Here is a 27,601-nt window from a genome sequence, read left to right as displayed (position 1 = left end):
CATGCACCTCATCTTTCCAAAGCCAGTCCTGTCAGTATCCAACTGCAAATACATGGGCTTTGACATTTGGTCTTTAACAGAGACAAATGGTCATCTGAGAGTATGCAGATAAGTGTTTTGGAGATGAAAAGTGAATCTGAGACAGAAAGTAGCACTTCAGGTCAGTAGGTAGGGATTTTATCTATAGCTGGCCAAGACACAAATGTTTCAGGCCTAACTTTTCTGTTTTCAAAAGCATATATACAAAGTAGAAGTAATGAGATCTAGTTTTATTACAGCATGGCAAAGTAGTAGTAGCAGCCCGACCTGAACAGCAGAAAGCTTAAAGCAAGTCAACGTAAACAGCTTTTCCAACTGCTGCATAAAGCCATTCACCTGTGAACTAGGCAAAAAGAAAAAGAGGGACGAAAAATATTTGAATCAGAAGTGTTCTACTGACTTGAGATGTGGAATTCACTACATTTCAAGTGGAAAGTACAGGTGGAAGACCTCAACATTATGCTACAATTGAGCCAAATACTATTTACCCACCAGTGGAGATCTAGGTAAACTGGTCTAAAGACATTTGGAAAAACATCAAACCACTTATTAACAACTTCAAACCACATATTTTCATCTCCATCTTATTTTCTCATTTTATAAGCTAATCTTTTTCAACCTGACGAGCATGTGTCTATTTCTTAGTGATTTGAAAGAGTGGTTCTCAAACTAAGCCAAGACATACCAGGGGATCACTCAATGGGAGTACACCAGTAAATCTGATCAGCTAGACAGTTTCATATTATACTTGTCAATTCATTGCACAATTTCATTAAGTAGGTCGATATATCCATTTTATAGATATGGATTCTAAGGAAGATTTAGTTGCAGATGAAAGATGAGTATTCCCAAGTCCAATTTACTTTAATGGTAGTAGAAAGTGCTCAGCATCACTTGAGAAATGAAGCTGTAGTTTACATGACTAATAACAATAACTGCCTGTGTAAGACAAACTGCATGGTAATTTTGTCTCTATTTTTATAAGTGTGAAATAGATGCTTCAAATCCAGTGCTCAGTGATGGGTATGAGAGCATGAGAAAGGTAGTTCCAGATTGAAATGGAGTACTACACACCAACAGTAGGTATCCTGACGTTTATATGTTATGTATTGTATAAGAAAGCTGTGCATAAGGGAAGAGATGTCAACTGAGAGCACAGAGCAGTTACAAGAAAAACTCAAAATTTAAACCTCCTATGAAAAAAAAAAAAGAAAATAATCAGGCAGCAAATTTAGCATGTCCATCCTCTCTCTCTTTTTTTTTTTTTTTTGCATTATTTGCCAAATTCTGAATTAGTCAAATAACTATATTTTTATTTTATAATAAAGAGGCTGTAGAAAGAGATTGCCATGGTAGAAATCATAAACAGTCAGAGAAGAAAAAGTATTATCAGAAAGCAGGACAAAGAATAAGCAAACAACATCAAATTGAACAAGGAAAAATATTTACTCTGTTTTCTTTCCCATTATGAACTATTTTCCTCCCCAAAGCCAACAGCCAGAGATAACACCACTAATGCACATCTTTCTGTGATCTACCAATGGAAGTAAACATGTATTGAAGGTTAGCAATCATTTCTACCTCTGCTGTCTTAGTTTGTTAAAACATCTTTCATCCACTCCAACCACCTGTACTTCACTAAAAAGGTCTTTAAAATGATTGCCCTTGTTCATGTAAAAGCTCTAAGATACCTATGGGTTTTGTTTTATAGGTCTGGATTTTTATCCAGGGATAGACAAAGTAACATTTGACAATCAGATCATTAGGAGAAAATAGTTAATTAATTAAGTACTTTATTACTAAGAAACTTGCAAATAAAACTCGAGTAAATCAACAGAGTTTTACAGAGGAAAAATGTAAATATTCGAAAAGATACTTTAGTTCTTTCCATTTACATCCCATTTTTAATAAATGTGTAATTTTGGAATGGAGGGAAACAGGGAAGAATTATTACAAAGTTTCAAATTTCTAACCTTCCTGACAGATTCCAATAATTGCGATTTCTGATTATTCAGTAGGTAGTAATAAAATATCTGAACTCTCAAAACTTTTTTTTATCAGCTCCTTTCCTGTATATCCTTTTGATTTTCATGCTGTTGAAAAAACTGAGTTATAAAAAGTAGTATAGAATAGTAAATAACTTAAATTCTTTGACTTGCCAAGTATTTCTTGCATATCAGTATGCAAGTCATCTAGTATTCCACCCTAGATTTTTTTTTTGCTTGACAGACAATCCAAATTTCTCTCTTATTCATAGAAAATCCAGTCTCACAAACCTGATACTATTTTCATTTGTATTAAATGTTCCAGAAAATCTTTGGCTCTACTTCCATTTCTACATACTAAAATAAAAACTAAAAATTCTCTAAACTGTGTTTTTCCTTACAATAGCTTAGGAAAGTAGGCAAGTATGTGGGTTTTATCAGATTTGAAATTCAGACTACAAAACAAATAATTACATTTGTCTCATTTCTCTGGCAAGCTGCTTCAAATTCCCAGAGGATAAAATAAGAACTGAAACAGCAATGTAGGCCGTACTCTTGCTGCAGAAAGGGCATACCACTCCGGCAAATTGAGTAGAAGACAAACTGAATATATGTGTTGTAGGACAATTTCAGATTCTGTTAAATACTTGTTCATTTCTTCTCTACTTACACTGTAACTAATTAAGACTGATCTGTCCCTAAGAACACGTCCAGATATCCCACGACTATTAACTTAGAAAGAAAAATAAATAAAATAAAAATAATAAACTAAGCCTCACATTTAATGAGTGGGAAACTGTCAGTGGATGATTACTGATGATGAAGAGAACAAAACTAGCAGGTCTGAGCCTGTGGCTACGTTTCAGACAAGAGCTAAAAGGGCTGGCTTCTGTGCCACATGCTGCCCTGGGAGGCTCTAGGGCACAGCAAAACCAGCCTGCCAGAACATGTTCTATCATTTGTGGTCTGCTGGACACGATTAGTTGTGGCACAAAGAAAGTGCTTATGAAGAACAGTATGTATGTGTTCTGGGTATATTTTTCAGCCTGCTCTGAGGTACAGTGCTTGAGTATCAAGCACGGGTATGCCACTTTGCTTTCACTCTGCAATGTAATTGTCATGCAAAGAGCCCTGTGTAGGTGGAGACATACACAATAACAAACAGCTCTAAATCCAAGGTACATTCATGGTAAATGATTTAATCATGATCTACAATAAAATACGAAGTCTTGCACTTAAGCAAGAGATGCAGATTTAAAGAATGACTGTAGAATTCACTATGTATTAAAGAGCAATTCTGGGAGATCTCACCTTGTAAAGCAAAAGGTGATTTCTCTACTGGCACCCCGTGAAGCCACCTGAGAGTGGAAAACTAAGTGAGACAGGCACAGTGAGCTGAGGGGGCTGAGCAGGCCTGGTGAGGCTTGAAGTCACTATGGGGAGCTTGGTTCTGTCCCTGGCACTGCAACAGCACAGTGAGTCCAGCGCGGCCTGAGGGCGCACAGCTGCTGCTGGCACTGAGAGGGCACACTGCCCATCCCTCACAGCTAGAAAGAACCAGCTACAGCTACACAAACATACTTCTGCCACTGTTAAGGGAAAGCAACTTGCTGTTTTTGCAAAAAAGATTCAAGACAACAGGGCTAAAATCAAACCAAACAAAAATACCCTTCCCAATAGTCCTTAATACATATGTTGAAAACTGCAACAGTGCAGAGCTTATTTCTGCTAGATACCAGCATACTGGAAGAAAAAGTGTTGCTGAAACAACATGTGCCATGAAAAAGGAGGCAGTGTACTTTAGTAACAGCTTGAGAGAAATCATTTTTGATGTTGAATATTTTGCAGACAGTGCAGAAATGTCTCATATGGAAACAGTTTTAATGCAAGTTCAGACCTCACAGATCTGTCAAGCACAGTATTGTTCTCACTCATAGCACAATTACGTTTTTTAGAAATTAAGAAAGAGGTACATATTTAAATGCTGAGCCTTTACCAGGTACATCAAATGAAGCTAATGCGGTGTCCGTGCGTTTTATAACTGAAGATAGCTAAAACCTATATCGTATATCTCTGTCTTTATTATGCTTTTTAAGACCAGCTACTGTAAATTTCTGGTATTTTTTAATTATTATCTAAACCAATTGTTAGTTTTTCAGACACAAGAAGATGATGAATCACAGAGAAGACTCACAGGTAACTTCAAAACTGAAGTTCAAGTCATCAGGATTGTTTTACAGCTCACATATGGCAATACCCACGCAAGCCTCAGAATTATTGCTTACTGTTGAACAGAAGCATAAAGTTAAAAGCTACAGCTACTGTTGTGCACTACGCTCTCTGAGCACGTTGCATGAAAAGAACATTAATTTTCACCGACTACAGTGGCTGTTTTCCAGCATAGCTTCAAGGATTTGGGATTAGGATATCTGCCAAGTTATACACGTGTAAGCAGAGAGCACAGAGGACAGGAATGAAATAAATGAGATGCTCCTAGTCAGCACAGTGACAGTAAGCTTCTTTATCTTGAAACTTAAGATTTGAAAAATAATTATTTTGTTTTGCACATCAAAACAATAATTTTCAACTACCTGGCTTGAAAGCAGTTGCATAAGACTTTGGAGTCCAAATCTACAAGCACTGATTAGCCTGATAATAGAGGATTCCTGCAAGACTCAAGAATTAGAATTAGGTAAAACAAATCTAATGGTCTGTGGGCTTGTGAATAAAGGTAGATCTGTGCTCCACAAAATTATCTTTGATGTTTCTCTTAGCATAAGGCAGAAGACATTAATCATCCAGGAGGAAAAAAAAACAATATTATCAAGGCTCTTTGTTTGCAGAGATGCTGAGAACAGAGGGTATAAAATGGCTGTAGAAGAAGCAGCCTGTTGTGTTTTCAGTAGCAGGGGGATGACCTCATACTGTAGCAACAGAATTCACTGCCAGTCCATATCAATTGTAGAAGAGTCAGGAAACAAAAACAAAAAAAAAAGGCATAGAGAGTTAAAGATTACTTTCTGGAAGGTAGCCTGGCCCCACTAAACTTTTTCCTGCCATCTGTGTTCTAAGATAGCACTATAGCACAGTAAGAAGTGCAGAAAACAAGGAAATACAAGTTCTTAAATATAACATGTCTGAAAAAGAAGTGGACATGCACTGGATGGAACTGCAGTAGCTTCTCAGATGGTGGAGCAAGGCCAGTTTGTACAGGTTCCCCAAGAACAACCCAGTATGCACAGTGACTGTACTTTATGCTTTGGGTTTGTACCCACAACAGTGTTCGTGCTTTATTCCTCTGTCTTTCAGCGTAGGGGTAAAAAGGCTTTGAAATAACATGGCTTAGTAAACACCTAGTTTCTTCCACAGATAAGAACATTTTAAACAGGAACTTGCCACTCCTGCATCTTCATATAGTGCAATAGCTGTGTTGTGGTTGAGAGAGCAAATTAATAAGCACACACAAACAGAATTCAGTTATCTCCATAGGAGCTGGACCTAGTATCTTCCTATACTAAATGATGGGTTTCTCTACTGGAAACTGCACTTGTTTCACTACTTGGCCTGAAAGAGCAAGCACAAGAAAGATCTGGCTTTCAAGATGGCACACTAAGGTGTTTTTGCTAAATACTGTATGTAATACTAATGACAGTAGCAGTTTCTATATCAAAACCAAAGGGTGCTTAAATATATTCCTCTAAATACAAATAAAATAAAGCCACCCCCTCTGCCATTAACAATAGAAAGCTTACCCAGGACAGAAAGTAGAAAATGGGGGAAAAGGGAGAGGTGATTTCCTGGCACAAATACATCATCCATTCCTTACATTGGTTATTATGGAATCATAAACAAATGAAAAATTGTAAAGATGTGGCCAGAAGCTTCCCATCAACTATGTGCTTAAATAATTTTTTTTTTTCTGGTATCAAACAATTAATAGAATCTGGCAGGCCAAGCACTCACGAATGATGTTGACATAATGTCACAGCTTGCTTTACTATTAAATATACTGATGTTAGAGATGACCATCACTTTCTGACCACGGATCATTATGGCTGATGGATGTTAATTATCTCCATCTGAAAACAGGCTACTTTAAATGGGAGATTATATGATGTTTCTAAAACTTAAACCAGATTTCACCTTGATCCTATGATCCCTTAGGCAACAAACAGCATCGGATTCAGCTTCACTGTTGAGTCCTGTTATGTAGGAAAGCAACCAAAGCCAAGATGGGAAGGGTGAAGGAAGAGGAGATGCTCAGCATTTTCTTATTGACCCCAGTATGAGGAGAAAGCAAAGTAATGAGAGGAGAAAACAAATAACATAACGGGACAAATTACAAATAGTGAATTAGGATGTGATGTAGGGAACAACTGAATTTCTAACTTTTGTCCTTGCAAAATAATGTGTAAAACTAAGGGAAGTTCTACCATCTGCTATGTCTTCTGCTTTCACCTGTCTTCATAATCTGAAGGGCTTATACCCTTATCCAATTTAGGATAGCTCAAAGGCTCAATTTAAAGGAGTTAGTAGTAGCTCAACACTCAACATACAATTCAAGAACTCATTTATAGGCAGAACTCTTGAACAAAAATTAACCTTTTTTCCTGTCTTGTAAGTATCTGGGCCAGAATAAAATGAATTTTATCCGAAAGCTACTGATTAAAGAGAAAGAAAGGATGAAAAAAAATGTAATTAGGAATGGAGAAGGGTATCAAGAGTCTAACATCTGAAGAACTAGAGTAAAGGAAACATCTACTTGCACCACAACAGACAGATGTAAATCTTGCTTCTCCAACCTTCTTCATGAACCGTTGCTGTTTTTGACATACTGTTAATGTGTCGTTTTCAGAAGTTACTCCAAAAATCTTTTCATGGTGAACTGAAAACTCAAATGCGTACTAGTGGTTTCCAGTTCTGTCTTTGAAAATTTGACATTCTCTCTTACACAATGTAACAACTAACAAAGCAGCCATTACATGTTTCCCGCAGCCAAACACTGCACGCAGCAGAGCTTTAAAACCATTGCACGTGATGGCTGCAAAACTTCAAAACTGTTTCCTCACTTACAAAGCTGCAGGCTGTAGCAAACAAACTCTGCTGTGCAGAGAGAACCAATCGTTTTTGCACCAAGAAACTATTCTGTATTTCTAGCAACAGATAATGTTGCTAACATTATGTATTCAGACTCCTTATTTTGCTTGTAACAAAAATGTAAAATGTATGGCTCCTGTTCTTCAATACATTTTCTGCTTAAGAAGCCAATTACCTTCCTCCTCTGTCCAAGCATCTCAAAAATAACATTCTAATAGTCCTAAAAAGCATTTTTGTGTTTACTTTGGTTTGAGTTTCTGTAGTTTTTGGGGGGAGTGAAAAGGGGTTGGTGGTGTAATAGTGCAAAGAACATGGCATTAAAATTTCCTTATTAATACTTAGATAGTAAAGTGTTTCAGATATTCTCAGCTAAGTATGTAGCAACCCATTTCAAATACTGAAACTCTTCTACATTGGGAAAAAGGAATGACAGCAGATTTTTCTTCATTTTCCTGACAGACCAGTGTACTTGGTAACAACGAAACATTTTTTTAATAGTAGTTTGAATTCATAATTTCCAATAATCCATAATTACCAAAAACACTGAGAACATGCCATGAGGTCAATTTCACAGATGACAAAAATAAATTAGAAAGGTGCTTTTGCAAAAACAACATTTCATCTAATAGTGAAACCAGCTAGCAAAGATAAAGCAGCTAGCAAAGTTGAGCAGAGAAGCTCAAAACAGACTAACAATTTCAGAAGTGTTTTTTTTCACCTCTATTATCACATGCAAATATTTCCACCCTCAAAAGCACTGTTTATTAAAAATGAGACATCACAGGGGTAGAAAGATGTTTAGTGAACGATTATCCTCCCAACCCCATACCAGTTACCTTAGCCTTCCATCTCACTGTAACTCCCAGACAGTGTGCCCCTTCCAACTCTTCCTTCCCCACCCTAATACTCCTTATGTCTTCTACATCCCACAATTGATTGTTCTGGCAAAAAGCAGTGGAGCCTATGGGTGGTTCCAAGCTACGCACAATGACTGGATGGCAGATAGAGGGAGAAACACTACTAGAATAGTTTTCATATCCACTTACAAAAATAAATCCACCAAACCTAAGGAAAGAAGTTATTTTTAAAGATTGGTTCCCAGACCAATAAAAGATGAACTGATGGACTGACAGCATGACTGCTTTAGTCTCATCTCCTGAGAAGTCAGATAAAAACAATACTTACAAGCCTAGTGTAATTGCAACGTGCTCCCTTTTTCCACTAATCACTGCCAGCACCAGCTGGGATGCATTAGAAAAATATTTTGTCCTCTCTACTCAACTTAATGCACTTTTTTTTTTTTTTATCTTGGAGATGCATTTTCATACTACCTACAAGAATGAAACTCCAAGACACCATACAGACTTATATTATTACCATTTACAGAATTTATATGTCATCGTAAGTTGTTTCCCTGCATTCCACTTCTCATTTCCACCATTTTCAGTCTACAGCTTTCCAGATTTTGACAGTGGAAAAACTTTAACAATTCCAAAGCAGACTAATTCAGTATTCTTTTGTCAGAACTGAAAAACATAAGCTGTTTTAGCCTGAATGCAGATCTCATGGGTTTTTTGTTCTTTATTTTGGTCTGGAATTAAAATTTAAGGAAAGCGAAAGGATCACTTCACATCCTTACCAAGTGACAAAGAGCACTCCTATGACAGAACTTCCCACCTCCCCTTCCATAGCTGTCAGGCGGAAACAATAACCTCAGGCAGGCACAACAAATGCAAATTACATTGTTTCCTCATTGCTGCTGAAACTGATCTTTTAACTTTTCCTTACATAGCACAAAGTGTATGGATTCAGCATCCAGAAACAGCCAACAGTGAGTGCTGGAGTTTTTAAACTGTCCTTGACCACGTTTTATAATTTGTATCCTCAAAGTTGTTCTCCTCTCCCCCGTATGGTACACCCTCCTTTCAAACAGGGAAATCTAGGTATGAAGAAGAAAATTCACCTTCTAATCCAATGAAGGTGCCAGGAAGAACGTATATTTATAAACACCATAAAATCTCAGCTTCCAACTACAATTAAAGGAACTATGAACACTGCTGCAAGGTAGCTGCATCATTAAAAGCCCTGAAGCTCTCTTTGTCCTTTCTCCACACTCAGCGTTTTGATTCAGAGTACGCATATTGTGTGCATTTCATTAAGGAGGTAAGCCTTCCAAAACTGACTTTCCAAGGGAAAAAAGGTTATCATTCTTGGAGACTGATTTTCATAATCAAGCCACTCAAACTCCAGTTGCTACTGACAAGCTGAAATGGAAGATTCTTCAAAATGTGATTTCACCTGCATGATTTAACAGGATAGATCCAGATTTTAAGGATTTGACTTCTTTCAACAACAGTTCAGCCAAGAGAACCATCGTCTTCCTTAACGGTTTTCACCTTCTCTCAGCTGGCATTCTTGGCTTACTGCTCCATGAATCAATCCACTTCATGAGTACTACTCTTTGAATTCTCCTTAAGAACCAGAACTGATTTTATTACATGCGTATTTTGTTTAAGTAAAATGTCACAGGTGAAATACACTTAGACATCAGTATAAATGTGATGGTTTTGATCTGTAAAATTCAGTTTATTTGAACCCTAAACAGTATTTATGCCCTCTCCATTTAGCTTCTGCTGAAAAGATAGAGAAGTTACCAACTACACAATCTGTTACTTACACAGTTAGCATAGGTTTCTTAAAAGCACAGTGGAGAGCTACTGGTCTAACAAGACAATCTCACTACCACGATGCAGTTACACTATCTGAACTACCTGTTGGCTAATATCTGTCTAGTTATGGGTAGCTGCTTTTAAAAAACTGCAAATACAGTCTTGGTCATCGTTAATGGAAAAGCTGAAGGTGTTGTCCTTCAGACAATCAGTAACTATCAGAAAAGAGTACACACACCATCAGAGATTGCAATCATAGAACGGTTTGCATTGGAAGGGACCTTAAAGATCATCTGGTTGCAACTCCTTGCCATAAGCAGGGACACTTCCCACTAGATGAGGTTTCTCAAAGCCTCAAGCACAGCTTCTTCAGGCAGGACTTACGAAATGGTCACAAACTAGAAGTACCATTACATATGGTCATGAATTTGAAGTAGGGAAACAATTGTTTTGATGCCTGCTTAAGAACTGCTCAGCTATGAACTCAATTTGTCATCAGAATTATTAAAACTAAAAATGGTCCCTACCTGAGTCATGAGTTTTTTGTTGTTTTTTTTGTTTGTTTGTTTAGTTTTTAATGAGATTTGCAGATCACTGATGAACTGATCTACAATTTCAATTCAAGTTCTGGGTTTTGGAAAACTCATGGGAACTGCAGTCCTTACACACCGCAACATTTAGAAGTATTCCAGAACAAGAATATATCTTTTAAAAAGTCTAGCATGTTTTTTGTCATAAAGACAACACTTACTTATACTTTCAAATTAATTTGTCCTAATCAACATTTCTTCCAGTAAGGACTAAACTGACAATGAAATAGTAAATTATTTCATGTTATTAGACATATTTAATTATGAGCTTTGAAGATGTTCACTGCCACACACAATTAGGGAAGACAATGGATTATTTTCTTATGTGTTTGTGAAGACAGACGTAAGTATTAGCACTATAAACAAGATCCAGAGCAGATGCAAATTTTCTTTAAAATGCTAATATACACCTAGCTGTTGTCCACTAGTAGACTGCACACATTCAAATTCCTCAGAAAACTATTAGCCCCATCCAGAAACATAAGTGCTATCAAGTTCTCCATTAGATTTTATGCAAAACATTTTTTGTACCTGAAGACATACTGTTTTTGAGAGGAAACATCAGAAGTTTGCACCTGAGATTTAATGAAATCTGCTCTGTGTTTTTTCAACAAAGCTGACAAAAGGTATGCTGATGTTCTAACCATTTATCTTCTTCTGTCAGATCTAGCAGTATTTCTCATCAGCCTTTACAAACAACCAGACTGTTATCAGAAGTGCAGTGAAATATAGATATAGGTGATACCAAAGAGTAACTTGAGTACAGTGCTCCTTTTTAACGGAATATAGAAGGTTGTTAGGACAAAGGTTTATTATAAAGTTTCTAGATCTTAATGATAGCAGAACAAAGTTCCAAGCAGAACTTGTGATTATCAGCCTAATGACACAGGCTTTATTTAGGACGCAATTTAGAGGGAACACTTAAGAGCACAGTATTTGAGCGGAAGCTACCGCCAGCTACACAATGACTTATCCTCTCATTAAATGGAAGTACCAAAAGACATTAGCTAAAGAAACACATATAAGCAAGCTGGATAGAAATCTATGTTGTCATCTCAAATTGTGGATTAGTTTTCTCAAAGCTTCCCTTCCTTTTTCCTCTCCATCCAAAGTTCCTTTCTTGAAGCAAGTTTGTAAATACTTTCTTTGCAGCTGACAAATCAAGTGAGAAAGGACACTGTGTAATTACATTTAGCAAAGAGTTCCCCCTCCCCCTCTAACACAGCAAGCTGTCATTCTGACATACTCTAATGCTTCTATTAACTTACAGTTGTTTCAACAATTCCAAAAGCAAATTCCAGCTGGGATGGGAAGGAGTGGGGGAAGAATACAAGCCAGTTTTATAGTTTTGTTGACTGTGTATTCAAAATAAAGAAAAACCCGTTCTTAAAATTTAACAGTTCTACTGATAAAACATCGGGGAAAGAAAAACAAACTCAGTTAAACAGCAACAAAATTAAAACTTCTAGTTAAGACTACATCTTTACTAGAAAAAAAACGACATTGTCAGCACCAACAGAAACAGGTGCTACAGTTTCAATGCTTCTTAAATCCAGATTCTTTTCTTTCAGCAAAGTGCCTCGTCAATGCAAAGAACATCTGCTGAAGAAACCAGCCAAAAGTCACTGACCATTTTCCAGCTGTCCTTCAAAAATTCAAGACGTAGTTCTAGATAAAGCATATTGCACTGATTATTCCATTATCACTTTCCAATTCTCTCAGACGTCTGTTTGCATAAAAAAGGAACCCATTACATACCTGTAAAACTTGTTCTTCTGAAGATGACATAAATAAATTCATTTTGGTTTTGGCTTGCAACAGCCAGGAACATTGTCTAAAGGACTCGTTAACAGCAGCAAGTCCTACCTAGATACAACCATTATCTTTCCTCTGTAGGTTTATAGAGAAGAATTCAAAAGATACCACAGATCATAAGTACCTGTGTACTTGTACTTTATTTTTCTTTATTTAAAGAGTTCAGGGTGAGCTGCAGAGTGAAGTTTAAAAAAAAATCACCCTTCACAAATAGGAAATTGGTTAAATAAAAGTTTTTTGAATACAGAAGTTGTAACATTTTTATCATTTAAGGTGCTTTGGTTTTGGAATAACATGACAAGCAATGCTTTAAACCATGATGAATTGCAGTAAAAGGTTATCCTTATTTTACAGGAATGAGCAAAGTACAATCTAAAACTTGCCCAATCTGTTTGAAAAGCCAGGATTTTTACTCAAATCACTGGTAAATTAACTGAGAAAGTGGAAGTCTTCAAATATCTATGCTGTGCTGAGAATAAAGAACTCTGAAGTGTAACACTCCTTCAAATACAAATTGGGAAATTATGCACCATGCATCTCAGACTCCAGTTGCTAGTCACTATAAAATATTGATACCCACTGGTCAAGCACAGAGCAGTTGTAGGCTTGTTATAAGAAATGATACCAATAAATACTATTCCCATAAAATGGGTAGAGCAACTAAAAAAAACCAGTGACAACTTCACTTTGTTGTGTTTGAGCTGCTGATCTCTACTCCTACTCCAGTCCAGCAAATTACTTCTACAAAACTTCACTTTTTCAACTTTATCCTGTCACTTTTTGCTACAGATATAAAATGCTCACGGAAACATACAAACAACTACACTCAAAAAAGTAGATTAGAAATTTCTAAACATGTCTAGCTAGCCTACTTTTCCACAGATAAGAAAGGTGTCTATCTTCTTTTTAAACCATTCCCTTGAAATACTTCAAGTAAACTTCGGGTACTGCAGTGATTGCTACACTCTTTCCAATCATCTTCTGGTACATAATACAAGCCAATAAGCTCACTGAATGTTATTTTTTCTGAACATTGGTGGCTATATTCAGTAAAGGATTTGCATTGTTCAACTCCACTTTAAGATGACCAGAACTTCAAGACACTCATATTACATGAAGCGTCTCAAAATGTCAAAGTAAACGTATAAGGGCTTTGAACTGGTCTACACAAGTCTCTAAACACAGTGGTCTGTTTCTGAATCCAACTTCATTTTCTACAGCCTATAAGGAGATGTAGAATAAAGTGAATCCATTTGTTAAGAGATCCTTGGTCTACAATCGTCTGATGGATCACAGCTACAAACATTCCTCAAAAAATGAAACAAATTATAGTGAAGATTACTTGATGTTGGCCTACAAAATAAAGAAAATTCTGATGAAGCCTCTCCTTCCTTTTTTTTTTTTTTTTTTTTTTTTTTTGCTACAAAGGTGTCCAAAGTCCCATCCTCCTCAACTCAGAAATACCTTGCCTGACCTGAAAGCATTCACAAGCCAGATTAAATTCCTTAAGCTTTAGCTCTGGATAGAAATGAATATGATTCAAAATGTCAAAACAGACCACACAGAGAGCAGGGTCTAGTTATCACTTCTTACGCAGAAACTTATGTTTCCAAGGAAGTATCAGAAGACCTTAAATACTCAAAACAGTCCTGCTTAGTATGGATGAACCCTCTTGATAAATTCCTAATATTTCCCAACTAACAGCTCTGTAATCATTGCACTATTACTAAAAGTTACAGCACAGCTCGGTTCTAATTCAAGATTAACTTGAGTTACTGCAGTTCCGCCACAGTTAAGGATTTGCAAATCACCTACAATGCTGCAGAGAAAATTCCACCCTAAAACTAAAAGCAGTGTAGAACTCACGCTACAAATCGGTCTTCCTCAATTTCAACCAAAGGACAGCAGAACACTTCATTTGCTCTGCTGCAAGGTTTATGAATTAAACCCAATTATTTCAAGTGGATTTGAAAAGTACGTGACTGAACATGCCATTCTAAGTTCATTTAGCACAGAAAGAAACAAGCTAACATACAAAAGGTACAAGGACAAATTAAAAAAAAAAAAATGAAAGCACAGTACCCTGTGATGCCCCTAATGTTAACTAAGGCCATAGTGGAAGAAATCAGTAGACCAGTCTCGCACTAAGGAAAAAAATTGAAAACCAAAGGTCTGTTATAATACACCACTACTATCCTTAAATTCTTAGCTTTATGTTTTTTGCTGCATTTGAAACCATTAACCTGGAAATGAACAGAGCAAAAAATCCTTTGACTCCAAAGCTACATTTTCCCCATAAAATTCAACAAAATTAAACTTTCTGAGAAGTTATATTGAGCTATAAAGCTCAATCGTGAAACAGAAGTGCACTGAACACGTTATATGCTAAGTAACCACAATTATAACCAACATGTGAGTGTAAGGATGTGAATATTGTTTGTGTAGCTGTATAAAATAAGAAATGTAAGAAAAAAATCAGACATCTTAATTAAATGTAATCTGCCAAAACACAGAAAGCCTCCCAGCAGAGCACTTCCTCCATAAAAATTTGGATTTTGTGAGAAGAATATTTCCACATTTAAGGTATAAATAGTTACAAAAAAACCTGGGTTATCCAGCATATGCTAGGTATAGCAATGTTATGTTTTTAACCAATAAAAGATGAGGGTGTTGTCTTGAATTTTTTTTTTTTTTTTTAGAAAAGTGTTACCTTCTGCCCATGCTTGCTAGTAAGCCATAAGAGATTTTGCACTATCAAAGACCTTATTTGAAATTTAATAAGAGCCTACCTACTCTGTAATCAATGAGACTGTAGAAAAGGCAAAAGCAAAGCAACAGTAAATCAAGTACTCCTCTCGTCATCCTTGTATTTCTAAGACCATGTTATTTCCAAAATGTATATAGGACAGTCTTTGTCACATGGAAATGAGGACACCTAGGTATTAGGTTTGGTGTAGCTCATTCTCTGTTCCTGCTCAACATAAACAGCCCCTTCCCAGGCTTCAGCAAGACCAATGGACTAACCAACACTTCTGTTCAAATGCTAGGGAATGGGGACAGGGGCAGTACAGGGGCTCAACGAGGAGGCAGAAAGGGAGGAGTGAAACAAACAAGTAGAAAATAGGAAATATTAGTCCTCAAAGCTCTGATAAAAAAGTTCTTACAAAATCTTTCTGCAAGAATTTCCATTTTTCAGTTAAGGAAGAATTACACCTGTCTATAAATCCTACACAAATTTCCAGATAAAACTACAGTACCCAGAACCTTCTTTACACTTCTTTAAAATGTACAAAAGTGAGGGAGAAAAAGCTCTTCAGAAGAATCCTTCATTAGAGGGAGTTTCCAGAAGGGGCATAAGACCAACTGTAAAATACTTCTTTTCTGCTATATACAAAATAATTTCCAACAATAAAATCAAAGTTATTTACTGTGCTTGTGAAGCATAAGTTCTATATCCATCACTTATTTCTAATGTTCAACTAGGTCTAGTAAGTATGGTGTAATTTAAAAAGCTGAAGTCTGAAAGGCTAGTTTTCACAGCACTTTGCTTTGGGTAATGGCAACTTCAACACAAGTGACACTCAGATTTCTGCATTTGGAACTTTAAATGATTTAACTAAAATAACTTCCAAATTTTAGGAACAACCATGTGAAAGCTTTAGTCTTCAAGAAAACAGAACGTCACTGATAAATACTTATCCATCTCAGGCATAAATTCAGTATTGTTTGTGATCAGGTATAAATTCAGTAATGTTTGTGAGAAGATAGATGACAATAGCAGAGGTTTAGTATGAGCAGTAAGCAGAATTCCTCCCCTTAAGTTTTCAAAAACAACAGACAATACAAGATTTTGATTCTTAAATTTATTTTTAGCAGGATGTGTATACTAAGGGATGGTGACATCATTAGAAGATAGGTCCATGGCCACCACCTGCAACAGAAGCTAGACAGATATTAAAGAAAATGACTTAAGAGTTAAAAAACAATACTACTTACCCACAGTAGAGTTACGAAATTCACCTATTAAGTAGTATGGTTAACTTTTGATGCAGACATGACAGTCCATGTATTTATCTGTTGTCAGAATTTCCTGTACTCATGCAAAGACTGTTTACTACAAGTTACTTACCTGTAAATTTGCTTCAGAAGGTTAAAAAAATACACCTGCCAATTTAGGTCTAAGAAGTCCCTGTTTAAAGTTTACAGACAGTAAGAGTTCTCTGGAAATTCTAACCCTAATACTGTTAAACCAGGTCAACAGCAGGTGACATTTCTAGAAATCAAAAAGAATACAACCACTTGTTTCTTAACACAGCTGGGTGTTGGGCAGAGCAGTTGGGTAGGATCTCAAAAATACTGACAGCTGGGTAATACTAATTCAGAAAGAAATTAAGTCTTGATATGCTTCTACCCAGAAAGCACGTTATACTCAAAAGACTGTCAATAGTCAGAAGTCTAACAAAGGAACTGTCCTTGTCTAGAACAGATGAATTTCACCAGAAATTAAGCCTGGAAGTCAAAGTCTAGAAACACACAGTTCAGGAAATACGTTCTCAAACAAATAGATGACAAGCTCTTTTTCCAGTGCTATTTCACTTGACAAGCCAAGAAACAAGGCTGAATATGAGGTACGCTGTTCCCAAAGACTGTAAAAATACAGTCCTTGCATGATAAAATGAATGCATCTAGTTGCAGGCAATTGGTAATTACACCAGAAAACATCCGCTCCATAAAAGAACGTAAAAAGAGAAATTCAGTCCACTGACACTATCATGAAGACATGCTGAACTTGCATTTCAAAGCTTTAGAACGTTTATCAGCCTGCTGTTCCCAAACTAAAAGGCACTACTGGTATTGAGTATAAAAGAAGTCATTTCACTTACCTTAACACAAGGTTAGAAGTTTGATTTTTAAGGTTTACTGTGTTTTTCCTATCTCTTGCTTCATAGCTTTTTTATTAGCACCTTGAGTTAACACTACTTTTTCTCACAGTTTTTTTTTTTTTAAATAGTTTATACCATACTGATGAGCCTAAAAACATTCTTAGAGTATAACTCAACATCCTAGCACTTCATTTAAAAAAAAAAAAAAAAGAAAGAAAAAAAGACTACTGCCTCCTCCTTTGTAAAGGAAGGCCACTGAAACTAGTCCAAAACTGGAAGCGTGCTGTATTAGAATAAGATTCTTTAACTATTTAAGTAATTCAGCCAAGCAACTCAGTTTAAGGACCACGACAGCCTAGGTAGTAACTATGAACTACGGCTACTTTTCTTAAAGCTATGAACTCATTGACCTAGCAATATTGGGAAATGAAACCGTTTTATAATTGCTAAAAACTGCCATATGTTCCAAGTGTCACTCCATTTGTAATTCTTGATCAATCAAGCATTGGTTTCCACAGAAGTATAAACTTGTCTGAAGGACTAGAGTCACTATCTTTTGAGCACTTCACTAAACCAGTAGCCTATACCTAAATAGGTGTAATTGCAGGTAACAATCTACAAAAAGAAGACAGTTGATCCCAATGTACTACAGTGGGACTGTGTCCTCCAAACACATTACATACACATACGGAAGACAGGGCAGGTGATGAAAAGCTTAAGGTTTCCTGTTCTTTCAGGTTCCGTTGACCAGTTGGATTATTTGCTACTGCGATCAACACTACCATGCATACCATCTATCTCGCATGAAGTTGGTTGATATTCTTCCCCCAGGTAAGGATAAATACAGTGAAGTTGGCAGGAAAAACCTTCATCAATTGCTTTTCTGTGAGGCACAAGAGCAAAGGTCAGGAAACAACAGTACTCTAGGAAAGACAACTTCAGATGCATCATGAACAGCATTTTCCTGAACCAAGATGCTACAAAACTTGAGTTCAAGTTAAGACATTACAAAACAGTAAAGAAACCAGAGTGAAGAAAATCTTTTATGACAGGCCTGTTAGACATGAAACCTGAAAAGCAATTAATTTGCGCACCACATAAGGACTACATGCATATGCTAGTTACAGGTCACTGCAACTGTACAGATATTTCCCCTTGCAAAATGATGCAGTTTCAATTTTATTGCCATAATATCCAAGTCAGGGCTTGAACCTACATCTCAAATTTGAGATAACGGATTAGGGAAGCAACAGACAAAATTATGACCTATTCTTCAAGAAAGGTGTAAAATTCACCAGGAGTCTTGGCAGTTATTATGCAGTAGGTAAGGAAAACAGATGACTGACAATAGTAAACACTGGAATAACTTAGTAGATCATCCATTCACATTGATCCGTTCAATCTCTACCCCTCTTTTATTAATTATTTGTCCTATCCTACTGTCCCTACTGCTGAAAATGCTGCCAGCCAACTGTAATCAACGCTGCAAAACCTAAGTGTTTTACTAATGTACCCTTGAGTCAGGTTAAAAAGTTATATTGAAACCAGTAATTAAATTCTTATTCTGTAAGCAACTTCACAAACATACGATTATCAGAAAGATCAATCCTTTTCACAAAAAGGAAATTACTAAGTCATATAATACATAGTCAACATCTACAACAATGAATGAAAAGAACAAGAAAAATCTTACTCTGTGAAGAATTACATTTGTACCACTAAGGATAAGACTTTTTATCTGTAGAAGTGAAACAGAACCCTTACTTGTCATGCAGGCTGAACATGCTAAAAAACAAAGACAAACACTGAAATGATCACAATTATACTATTACCTATTGTTCAGCTGATTTAATAGAGTAGGAATGTGAGAACCAAAGAAATCTTGTTAATAATGTGCTGGAGACAAAGATCTAGCTGGTATTTACCTTAGAAGAGAAAAGCTGTTTAGGCAACCTAAAAACATTTGCAAGATCAAACCTTATCAAAGAATGGACTAAAACAAAACAATACGCACTTCCAGCTTATGTTCCTTCTCTGCAAGAAATTCTTTTTGACATCGTAGAAAGTCTGACAACATTCGAGTTAGCTGTTTCCTATCATCTATTTCAGCTGCCAACCTGCCATTGTAATCCGCCAGCAACATACATGCATCGTCTACCATTTTGGAAAGTTGCTCTCCAGACTCCTTATCTAAAAGCAAGCAGAGAGAAACAGGTAAAGCATGACTTCATTCTATGTTGTTGAGTTTGCATAAGAGCATTTCAGTTAATGGACCCCCAACCCTCACCTGTTATCCTGTCTAACAGGGACACATCTTGGACCTCTATAGGCAAAGAAGCTATCCTCTGATGAACTGCTGCATCCCCAGAAGCAGCATTTTCTAGTTCTTGTAATGCTCTAATGAGATCCATGGTCTGAAAAAGCATGCAAGATTGAAGACTAGTTTAAATAAAGAAATCCTAGTATAAAGCAGTATTTCACAACAAGGTTATGGAATTAATTTCATGGTGTTTTTATAAGCATTTATCATATTAGCATTATATCAACACTCTATTCCCTCTCAGACAAAAAGAAAAATCAGATGAATGCTGCAGAGTTCCTTAGTTTTATAGGTCACCTTCCTAAAACAGATTTTTCATTGAAGTTCTTGACATAGGACTACTTACATTTTATTTTTGACAGTAATTATTTTACAGTACCTTTCATTTTACTACACATTTTTGAAACTATTTTCGTGTACTTTTGCTTCACTATTCCAGACTAGATCAGTGCACTTCTTTTGGAAGTTAAGACTGATGTTCAAAGACGTTTAGACATTTCTGTTACGTAGAAACACACTAAATGACGATTATTTCCTTGCTATAACAAAAGCCTTTTGAAATGGGACAGTACCACAAAAAAAATCCAAAAAAATTGTAAAAGTCAGAGCAAGGCAAAATAGAAATTTACGCAAGCATCATGACTGCAACACTGAAAAATATTTTATTGATAAATGCTAGGAATCTTACTCAAACTACATGTGTTATTTGTTACCACCCTGGAAATCAAATGAGAATCTAAAGCGTTATCAAAACTAATGCAAAAATCCTAACATGGGCGAAGTAGGATATATAGTTGGTATATGTTTTGTTTTAGTGTCCTTCTGACTGAAGTTAAAGCACGTTCAATGTCTTAGCTTCAACTTATATCCTGAAGTACTTCAAGGAGGAGTTTCACAAGGCCTGAAGTTAAACAACACAAACTCTATGGATTACACATGTAATTACACAACCTTTGTGGATTACAGCTCACAAAGGGGAAGATGACAGGCTAATTTTTTCATTACTTTTCAGAAACTTCAATGTTAGAAAGTGTTGCAGAACCAATAGTTCCTTTATACTCCTAAAAAAAATAATATCAATGTAAACGTTAAGCTACCTTTTCCACAGAAGAACGAAGATTTCCAGCAAGAGGTATCATCAGGAAACAAACTGATGTAGCTGGTAAGATTCACCTTGCCTTAATATAAGAAGGTTGTGTGGACAGGTAAAAAGCACAGCAGTTTCTCCTTACAAAGCTAATACGGGTCATAAAATAGAACTGAGCACAGTCTGGGGAAATCTCACATCCTATTGGGACACAGTTCAGCTACTCACACTAAAGAAAGGGGCATGGTCATCCCTGCCCATAAAAGTAACTCTTTAAAAAGAAAAGCAGAGGCCATCCAAAAATAAGAGTACCTAAAAATTATTTATAAAAACCACGTGTAAAATCAGAATTTTATAAACATTGTTTTACCTGTGGAGGGTCAGTGGGAGAACTTCGAGGTGAACAGTTATTTTCATCAACTTTTATCTGTTCATACGTACGCTTCTTCACCTTTCTGTCCCCATCTAAATGAAAACAAACTGAAATTTGATTCCTCCGACTCCTCAAACAAGACGATGAATTTTCATACGCAAACAAAATACTTACACAAAGCTTGCCTAAGTTGTTCTAATACATCATTTTCATAAACAGACCTTTCTTCCCAGATAGAGAGCACTCGGCCAAGGTGCTTTTTACAACTTTCATCAGATTCACTGTAACAGGAAAAAAAAAAAATGAACACGAGGTGAAAATGCATCACAATCACATTACAGTATGATTATCTTTCACAGAAGGATCTTGGCATACCTTATCTGAGAAGTTCAATAACCTCAGAAAATATCAGAGCCTCGTTTTACAGAAAAGACCAATTCAGAATGCTTCAGCAAGTGCATCAACAGCAACAAAAACTGAGTGCCCCATCCCGTTTCTATTTGTTTGCTCAATCCATAGTATGTCTGTATTCCTATTATGCAAAGGCTGCAAATTTTTTTTGCATTGTTTTAACAGCTCTAAAGCACTATATGGAAAGAATTCTGTATCAGAATTCTAGCATCATTCTAAGATAACAAGAAGGATAGCCTGCTGGAAAGAAATCATGAACACCAGTAATGAGACATACCAGATTGCTGAAGCATTTAAATGCAGACTGCAAGTCTTAAATTAAGGCACTTCTAACAGTTTTCTGAGGGAAAAATGATTGAACGCAGATGAGTTTACTACATAACTTTATCTAACAGCATTAAGACTACTCAAGATCAAAAGAACGCTGGAAATAATAACAAGACTTCCAGTACAGAACTAGCAGATAAGGAAAGGCACTGCATGCAACAGTGTACTGTACCTTGACACATGCTTAAAAGCCTCCACTATTACCGGAGCAAAGTCTTTTGTAAATTCTGGTCCTTTCCTTTTGCTGTTCTGTATGACATCATTGGCCAAGTACAGGAATGTCAGCTTCCTATTTGGTTTTGCTAATGAAAAAAAGAAGCATAAATAAAACAGAATGTTAGAAATACGTAATTAGAAATACCAGTTTATCCAGAACATCTGTTTTTCTATTTCTATACTAATCATAAAAGCCAAATTAAACAGCATTCTTCCTGTTCTCATTACCACGATATTTCACTTCAATTTTGCATTTAAAAACGCACCGAGATCTTGGTCATACACTGATTTTTCTCTCTTCTGCTGCAACTGTTCGCTCAGATTCTTCCTCCTTTGTGACACAAGTTTCCTCTACATCTATCTCCTGAAGTAACCATATACAAATGTGATATCCCAAAGTGTTCTTCAGGCTTCCAGGTGTTTTCCTGAGACTGATGTATATGCATTATTTGGAAGCCTTCAAGGATTTCTTCCAAGAACTTTGGCTCACCTTCAAGCCAACATGAATTTCTTACTCCCATTGAAGCCCTCTGACAAGGAGCTGTACAGGTCCACTATCATTCACCTGAACAACACCTTCTTGGTTTGAATTTCTCTCAGCCATTTATGACAATTCCTCATTCTCATGTTAGAGCAAACCAAATAGTCAATTTTTAATCACGTTCTCCATGCTACTTTGATACTCCGCTCGTCGCCTAATCACTAAAACATTTATGTGCATGCAGCTGTAACTTCACAAAAACATTTTGAAAAATTGCTTTCTGACTGCTATAGCTCTCTTTCCAAGCATCTCAAGCATTTCACCCAATCTCATCAATCTGCAACAGCTTCCACCTCACGTATTTTCCATTTTTACTCAGTTATTTTAATTTACCATCACACCTCATCTAATTTTCATGAGTTTATGGATTTCCTTAGAGCTGCAACTCTTATTTCAATTCTTCTAATCTTGTGTTACTAACAGAAAAATCTTTAATATCTGTAACTACCATAAACCTCAGTATGCACACTCTCTTTAAAAGGAAGCTTCTCTTGAAGAAAGATTTAATAGTTTCTGCCCTCTCAAGCACAGTTGAGAAAAACAACCTAGGAATTTTTATAATTATTCTTTTGAACTTGCGTTCAGTTCCCAGGATGATTTTACTTTGTTAGTTTCCATTCCAATCTCTCAAGAAAACAGGAGAACCACCTATTTTACACACATACACAAAATCAACGCTGAGATAATTCCACTCTAAGGTAATTTTTCTGAATACAAGTTTGGCACTACAGCAAGACTCCTGTTAGGGATTTCTGCTTGGAATATTGAACGTTTCCTATACTCTTGGACAGACATATCCAACAAGTTAATGGAAATTTGGATAAAGAGAAAAAAACTGTATTAAAAGTACAAACACACCAATCTGGAAATATAGTAACACATCTTCTACCCGTTTCAGGTAAAGCACAGTTCTAACATGTAGAAAGATAAGAATTATTCAAAAAAGGAGTCTTAGAAAACACAGTTTTTCCTCACAGTTGCACCAAAATAAACTGCTTCTTAGCAGAGCTGACTCCACTCCCCTCAGTTTCTCAAAGGAACTAAGAATTAGGACTACAATTCTAATGAAGCACACAGCTCGCCATATACTACAAGCTCTGAACTGCAGGAAGGTTAGGTCCTTGTCTGTCCCTTTCATAGAAAAATTACATTTCAGTCCTTAGTGATGCAACTTATTTGGGACAGATCTCGCTTTTCTTGCCTCCAGCAAGTAACCAAATCATCTGAGTCATGAAAGAAAGACTGGAGATGTACGCAGTGCTTTGAAATCAGGTGGCTGCAATCCTCACAAAGACCATGCTTCGTCTATTCTCTACAATAAACAGACCAAGGCACAGTGCTTACAAAAAGCATGCTAAAACTCCAAGTCACTTTCAAGCTTGTTTCCTCTAGTATTACTTTTTCAGTCTCCTCCTGCTGCTTAACTGTAACAAAGATATATCAAGTAAACCAAGATCCTTAAAACACTGCTACGTCAGCTCTGGCTTCGGTTAGAAACCCAGCCTTTATGAATTCCGCCTTTATGTTCATAAAAAGTATTGCAAAGTAAAATGTAATTCCTCCTGTTGTGAGAATGCTATGCGCAAAATTCAAAGCTTAAAATTTGCGCCTATCTCTAGAAGCATTCCTTTTTACTTCACAAATCTTCAGGAGTTACATACTGACCTACTACCGCTCTGCCTTACCCACAAATATGCAATGCAATCTTTAGCAAATGGGGTTGACAACTCTCAGCTGAGAAAAACAAGGTGTTCTATTGCTACCGTGACAGCAAATTAACTACTGATGCCTGAAATACAAAATTAAATCCCAGACCAGACCTACTCTGAAAAATTCTGTTTAAAGCATCTCTCTTCAGCTGCAGTGATGATAACTTTCCACCCTGGGATTTGACACACCAAGATGGATCACAGAGCAGCTGGCATATTTAAACAAAAAGAAGTGTCCTCAGTGCCAGGCAAGGCTAGAAGAAAAAAACAGTTAGAAGGAAATAGAAGAAAACTGTGTATGATCTCAGGCTAAAGGAGGATCTGTTTGGTATATAATGCTAGAGTACAGTGTTAGAAGTAACTAGCCCATAGAGTCACTGGTATACTAACAACACAGGCTGCAAACATTAAATTATTAAGGATCCATACTGGACTGATTCCAATTTTCAGAAACTCTGAGCAGTGTTCACATAACTCTTCTACTCCTCTCAGATTTAACACCTACCCTCTTCCACAATCAGCAAAGCAGCTCACAGAAGCACCAGATTCTGACATCTTTTAACAGGTTTGTAGTGCTGGCTGGTCTAAGGGCCATATTAAGCAGATTTCTCTTACAGCATTCCTAATGACACTTACAAGGGTCAACACCCAGCAACAGAAATCAAGCCCATTTCAAAAATATACCTTACATTTAAATTGTACCAAATACTCTATGGATACAGTATTTCATTTGCAACTAGGATAATAAGGCAGCCACCATTGACAGACATAGCATCTTCATTACCAAGTCTTAGCTCTGGGTGATCTACGCCTCTTAGGAATGTGTACTTTTTAACCCAGTCCTCCTGGTTCTCTTCCGTCCAACACAGATGCTCTGACATTACATGCTTGAACCCACAGTACTTGGAGAACTGTAATGCCCAAGAGCCACCACTTCAGAGCAAGAAACTCTAGTACTCTGGGAAGGACTTTACCTGGTAAGTCAGTTATTTTCACTAAGGTTAACTCTAGCAATTAAAGCCAGCATAATTACACTTACTTATTCGCCTTCTCCAGGTTTACCTTCTGGCACTGGAAATCAAGCTCCCATGAAGATTACCAGAAACAGACCCACTTGTTTCAAGCTGTTTTACCCCTCCTTCCCTACAACTGAGAGATACTTCACAGACTCACGGAATGGCTAAGATTGGCAGGGCTCTCCGGGTCCATCTGCTCCAACCTCTGCTCCAGCAGGACCATCCAGAGCAGGATGCCCAAGCTCATGTCCAGGCTGCTTCTGAAAATCTCCAAGGAGGAGAATCCACAGCCTCTCTGGGGAACCTGTGCAAGTGCTATGGCACCCACGCAGCACAGAAGTGCCTCCTGCTCAGAGGGAACCTTCTGTGTTTCAGTTTGTGCCCACTGTCTCTTGTCCTGGTGCTGGGCACCACTTAGAAGAGCCTGGCTCCATCTTTCCTGCACCATCTCCTTCAGGCATTTTAGATACTGATGAGACTCCCCCTGAGGCTCCTCTCCTCCATGCTGAACAGTCTCAACTCCCTCACCCTTTGCATTCCACTCCCCTCATCATCTTGATGGCACTTGGCTGGACTCCTTCCTGTACATCTGTGAGTATTTGCCATCCCAGACATATTAAAAGAAACTCCAAAAAAGCATGCAGGCAACACGAAGTTTCACTTAAAACGCAATACAAGTTAATGGACTATTGACCCATCTGAAAATGTTAATGGTTTTGCAATGTCAACTGACCTCAACTGAAAATAATATTTAACAAGAGGTTCTGAGAAAAAGAGCAACAGTTAAAACCCCACATCAATTAACAGCTCTAACCACATTTTTTACTGAAGTCCTCTAATATGGTTTTAAATAAGAATTTCATTCAATTTCTTTTGAATTATGTTAGTCTACAGATAGACAGTAGAGTATAACAACGTCAGCACTTCTCCCCAAATCCTCAGGTCATTTCCTGTGTCACAACATGCTTTATATCTTTGCATGAGAAGTTGAATGACATCTTTCTACATACCTGACAAGCATTCAAGCTTTTTGTACCAGCTTATCTTTTTAAGTTAAACAGCATTGAAATGCGAGTGCAAGCTCACTGAGAACTAACCTGAGTATTTATGCAAGCTGACTAAGGACAGCACTTCCTGGTGACATGACTGAAAGTACATCTGCAAAAAGTAACTCGAAAGGCCACCACCATAAAAGAACATTTAAAGATAAGACAACCCATAAAAGTGCTGTTATACAACCAGCACATAACAAATTGAAAATTCATTAACCTTTTCTACTGTGAAGAAGTTAAAGCAAGTGTTCAAGATTGCCTACTTATCTATATCTCCTGTTGAATTTGATCAAGGTTTGAGAACCATTGTGCTTCCTTTTCAAAGCGGGTTATTACCTACACAATGCACGTCCAAGGTTTGATGGTCCAGGTATCTTGGTGTTGGGCTTGGAGGCTAATAGTGAAAGGAAACAGCCTACAGCCATTGCTGGCAAAGAGGCCACCAGCATCTAATTACCACAGGGATGCAGGGTCACAAAACAAATAAACCATTCCAACACAGTTACTCTGCAGAAACTTCCTGCAGCACTTTGCGTATCTTGAATTGCCTGAATACAAGAACCAAACTAATTCCCTCACTGCCTGGCCTGGGACAATGCCAAACTGGATATGAATCAACAACAGTTTTAGGACAGGGAAGTTTACTTTTTTTTTTTTTTAAATCACTGATATTAGATATTCAGTACCAGAATTATGAAAGCCAGGCAGGTGCAGGTAAGATACAATGATACAAGTGGGACAGTTGTGAATATAAACATTTGTACACATTACATTCTTATGTGCTAATAGTAGATATTCAGCCAGTCAGGTTGGATTATACAACCAAATACGAGAAAGCCTCCTACACTGTCAATCTATTGCACACGAATGCACATCATATTATAAAGCACATATGTAGCAAATACAGTTTTCTAACGTAGCAACATGCATTCACCTTGAATATCTGCTTCTAGTCAACCTCTGATCCCTTTTGTAAAGAAGAGAAGCTTTGTTTGGACCCCCACAAGCATCCCATCTTAAATCTCTTACTAGCCTCCTCAATGACACCTACTAACCAGTAAAATCAGCCATCATGTTTTCTTTTAAGCGAAAGAAAAAAGAAATCTGTTTACTTTCTTAAGGCTGCTACATTAACTGATGACACAATGCCACCATTAAGTAAAACATCTTTACAGCCATCAGAAGTGAAAGATTCCCTCTCCTGGAAGAAGAACTACACTACCTACTATAGAAAATAACAGCTCTAAAATCAGGAACCTGTTTACTGAAGTTTACTTCACATCTGCAAGGCAGTGTATTCTCACCACCTTCAGCTGTGCTCCTGCTCCAACGCAGCTGACTGAGCATCAGAGGAACCCAGATATAGCACAACTTTCAAACATACTGTCAATGCTGTTAGGTCTTCTCAATCTGCATACCACGATCTTCTATCTTAGAATTTCCTGGAGCATTGAGCAACCGCCACAACAGC

The 27,601-nt window shown here is 37.0% G+C and overlaps 1 protein-coding gene across 2 annotated transcripts in view; it reads right to left on the bottom strand.

The window, feature by feature from the left end:
* The window catches only part of RPRD1A (regulation of nuclear pre-mRNA domain containing 1A), a 46,871-nt gene that overhangs the window by 11,809 nt on the left and 7,461 nt on the right, over window positions 1-27,601 (bottom strand). For both annotated transcript variants that reach the window (XM_021389344.1, XM_021389345.1), the window contains 5 exons: window positions 21,769-21,898; window positions 21,033-21,139; window positions 20,856-20,950; window positions 19,366-19,492; window positions 19,093-19,268 (listed from right to left, as the gene is read on the bottom strand). In XM_021389344.1, the coding sequence (XP_021245019.1) occupies window positions 19,093-19,268; window positions 19,366-19,492; window positions 20,856-20,950; window positions 21,033-21,139; window positions 21,769-21,898 (635 nt within the window). The remainder of the gene's footprint in view (window positions 1-19,092; window positions 19,269-19,365; window positions 19,493-20,855; window positions 20,951-21,032; window positions 21,140-21,768; window positions 21,899-27,601) is intronic.

The sequence above is a fragment of the Numida meleagris genome, chromosome 2, assembly GCF_002078875.1.
Source record: "Numida meleagris isolate 19003 breed g44 Domestic line chromosome 2, NumMel1.0, whole genome shotgun sequence".
NCBI lineage: Eukaryota > Metazoa > Chordata > Aves > Galliformes > Numididae > Numida > Numida meleagris.
The sequence above is the reverse complement of the archived record's forward strand: the minus strand, read 5'-3'. Positions and strand labels throughout refer to the sequence as shown.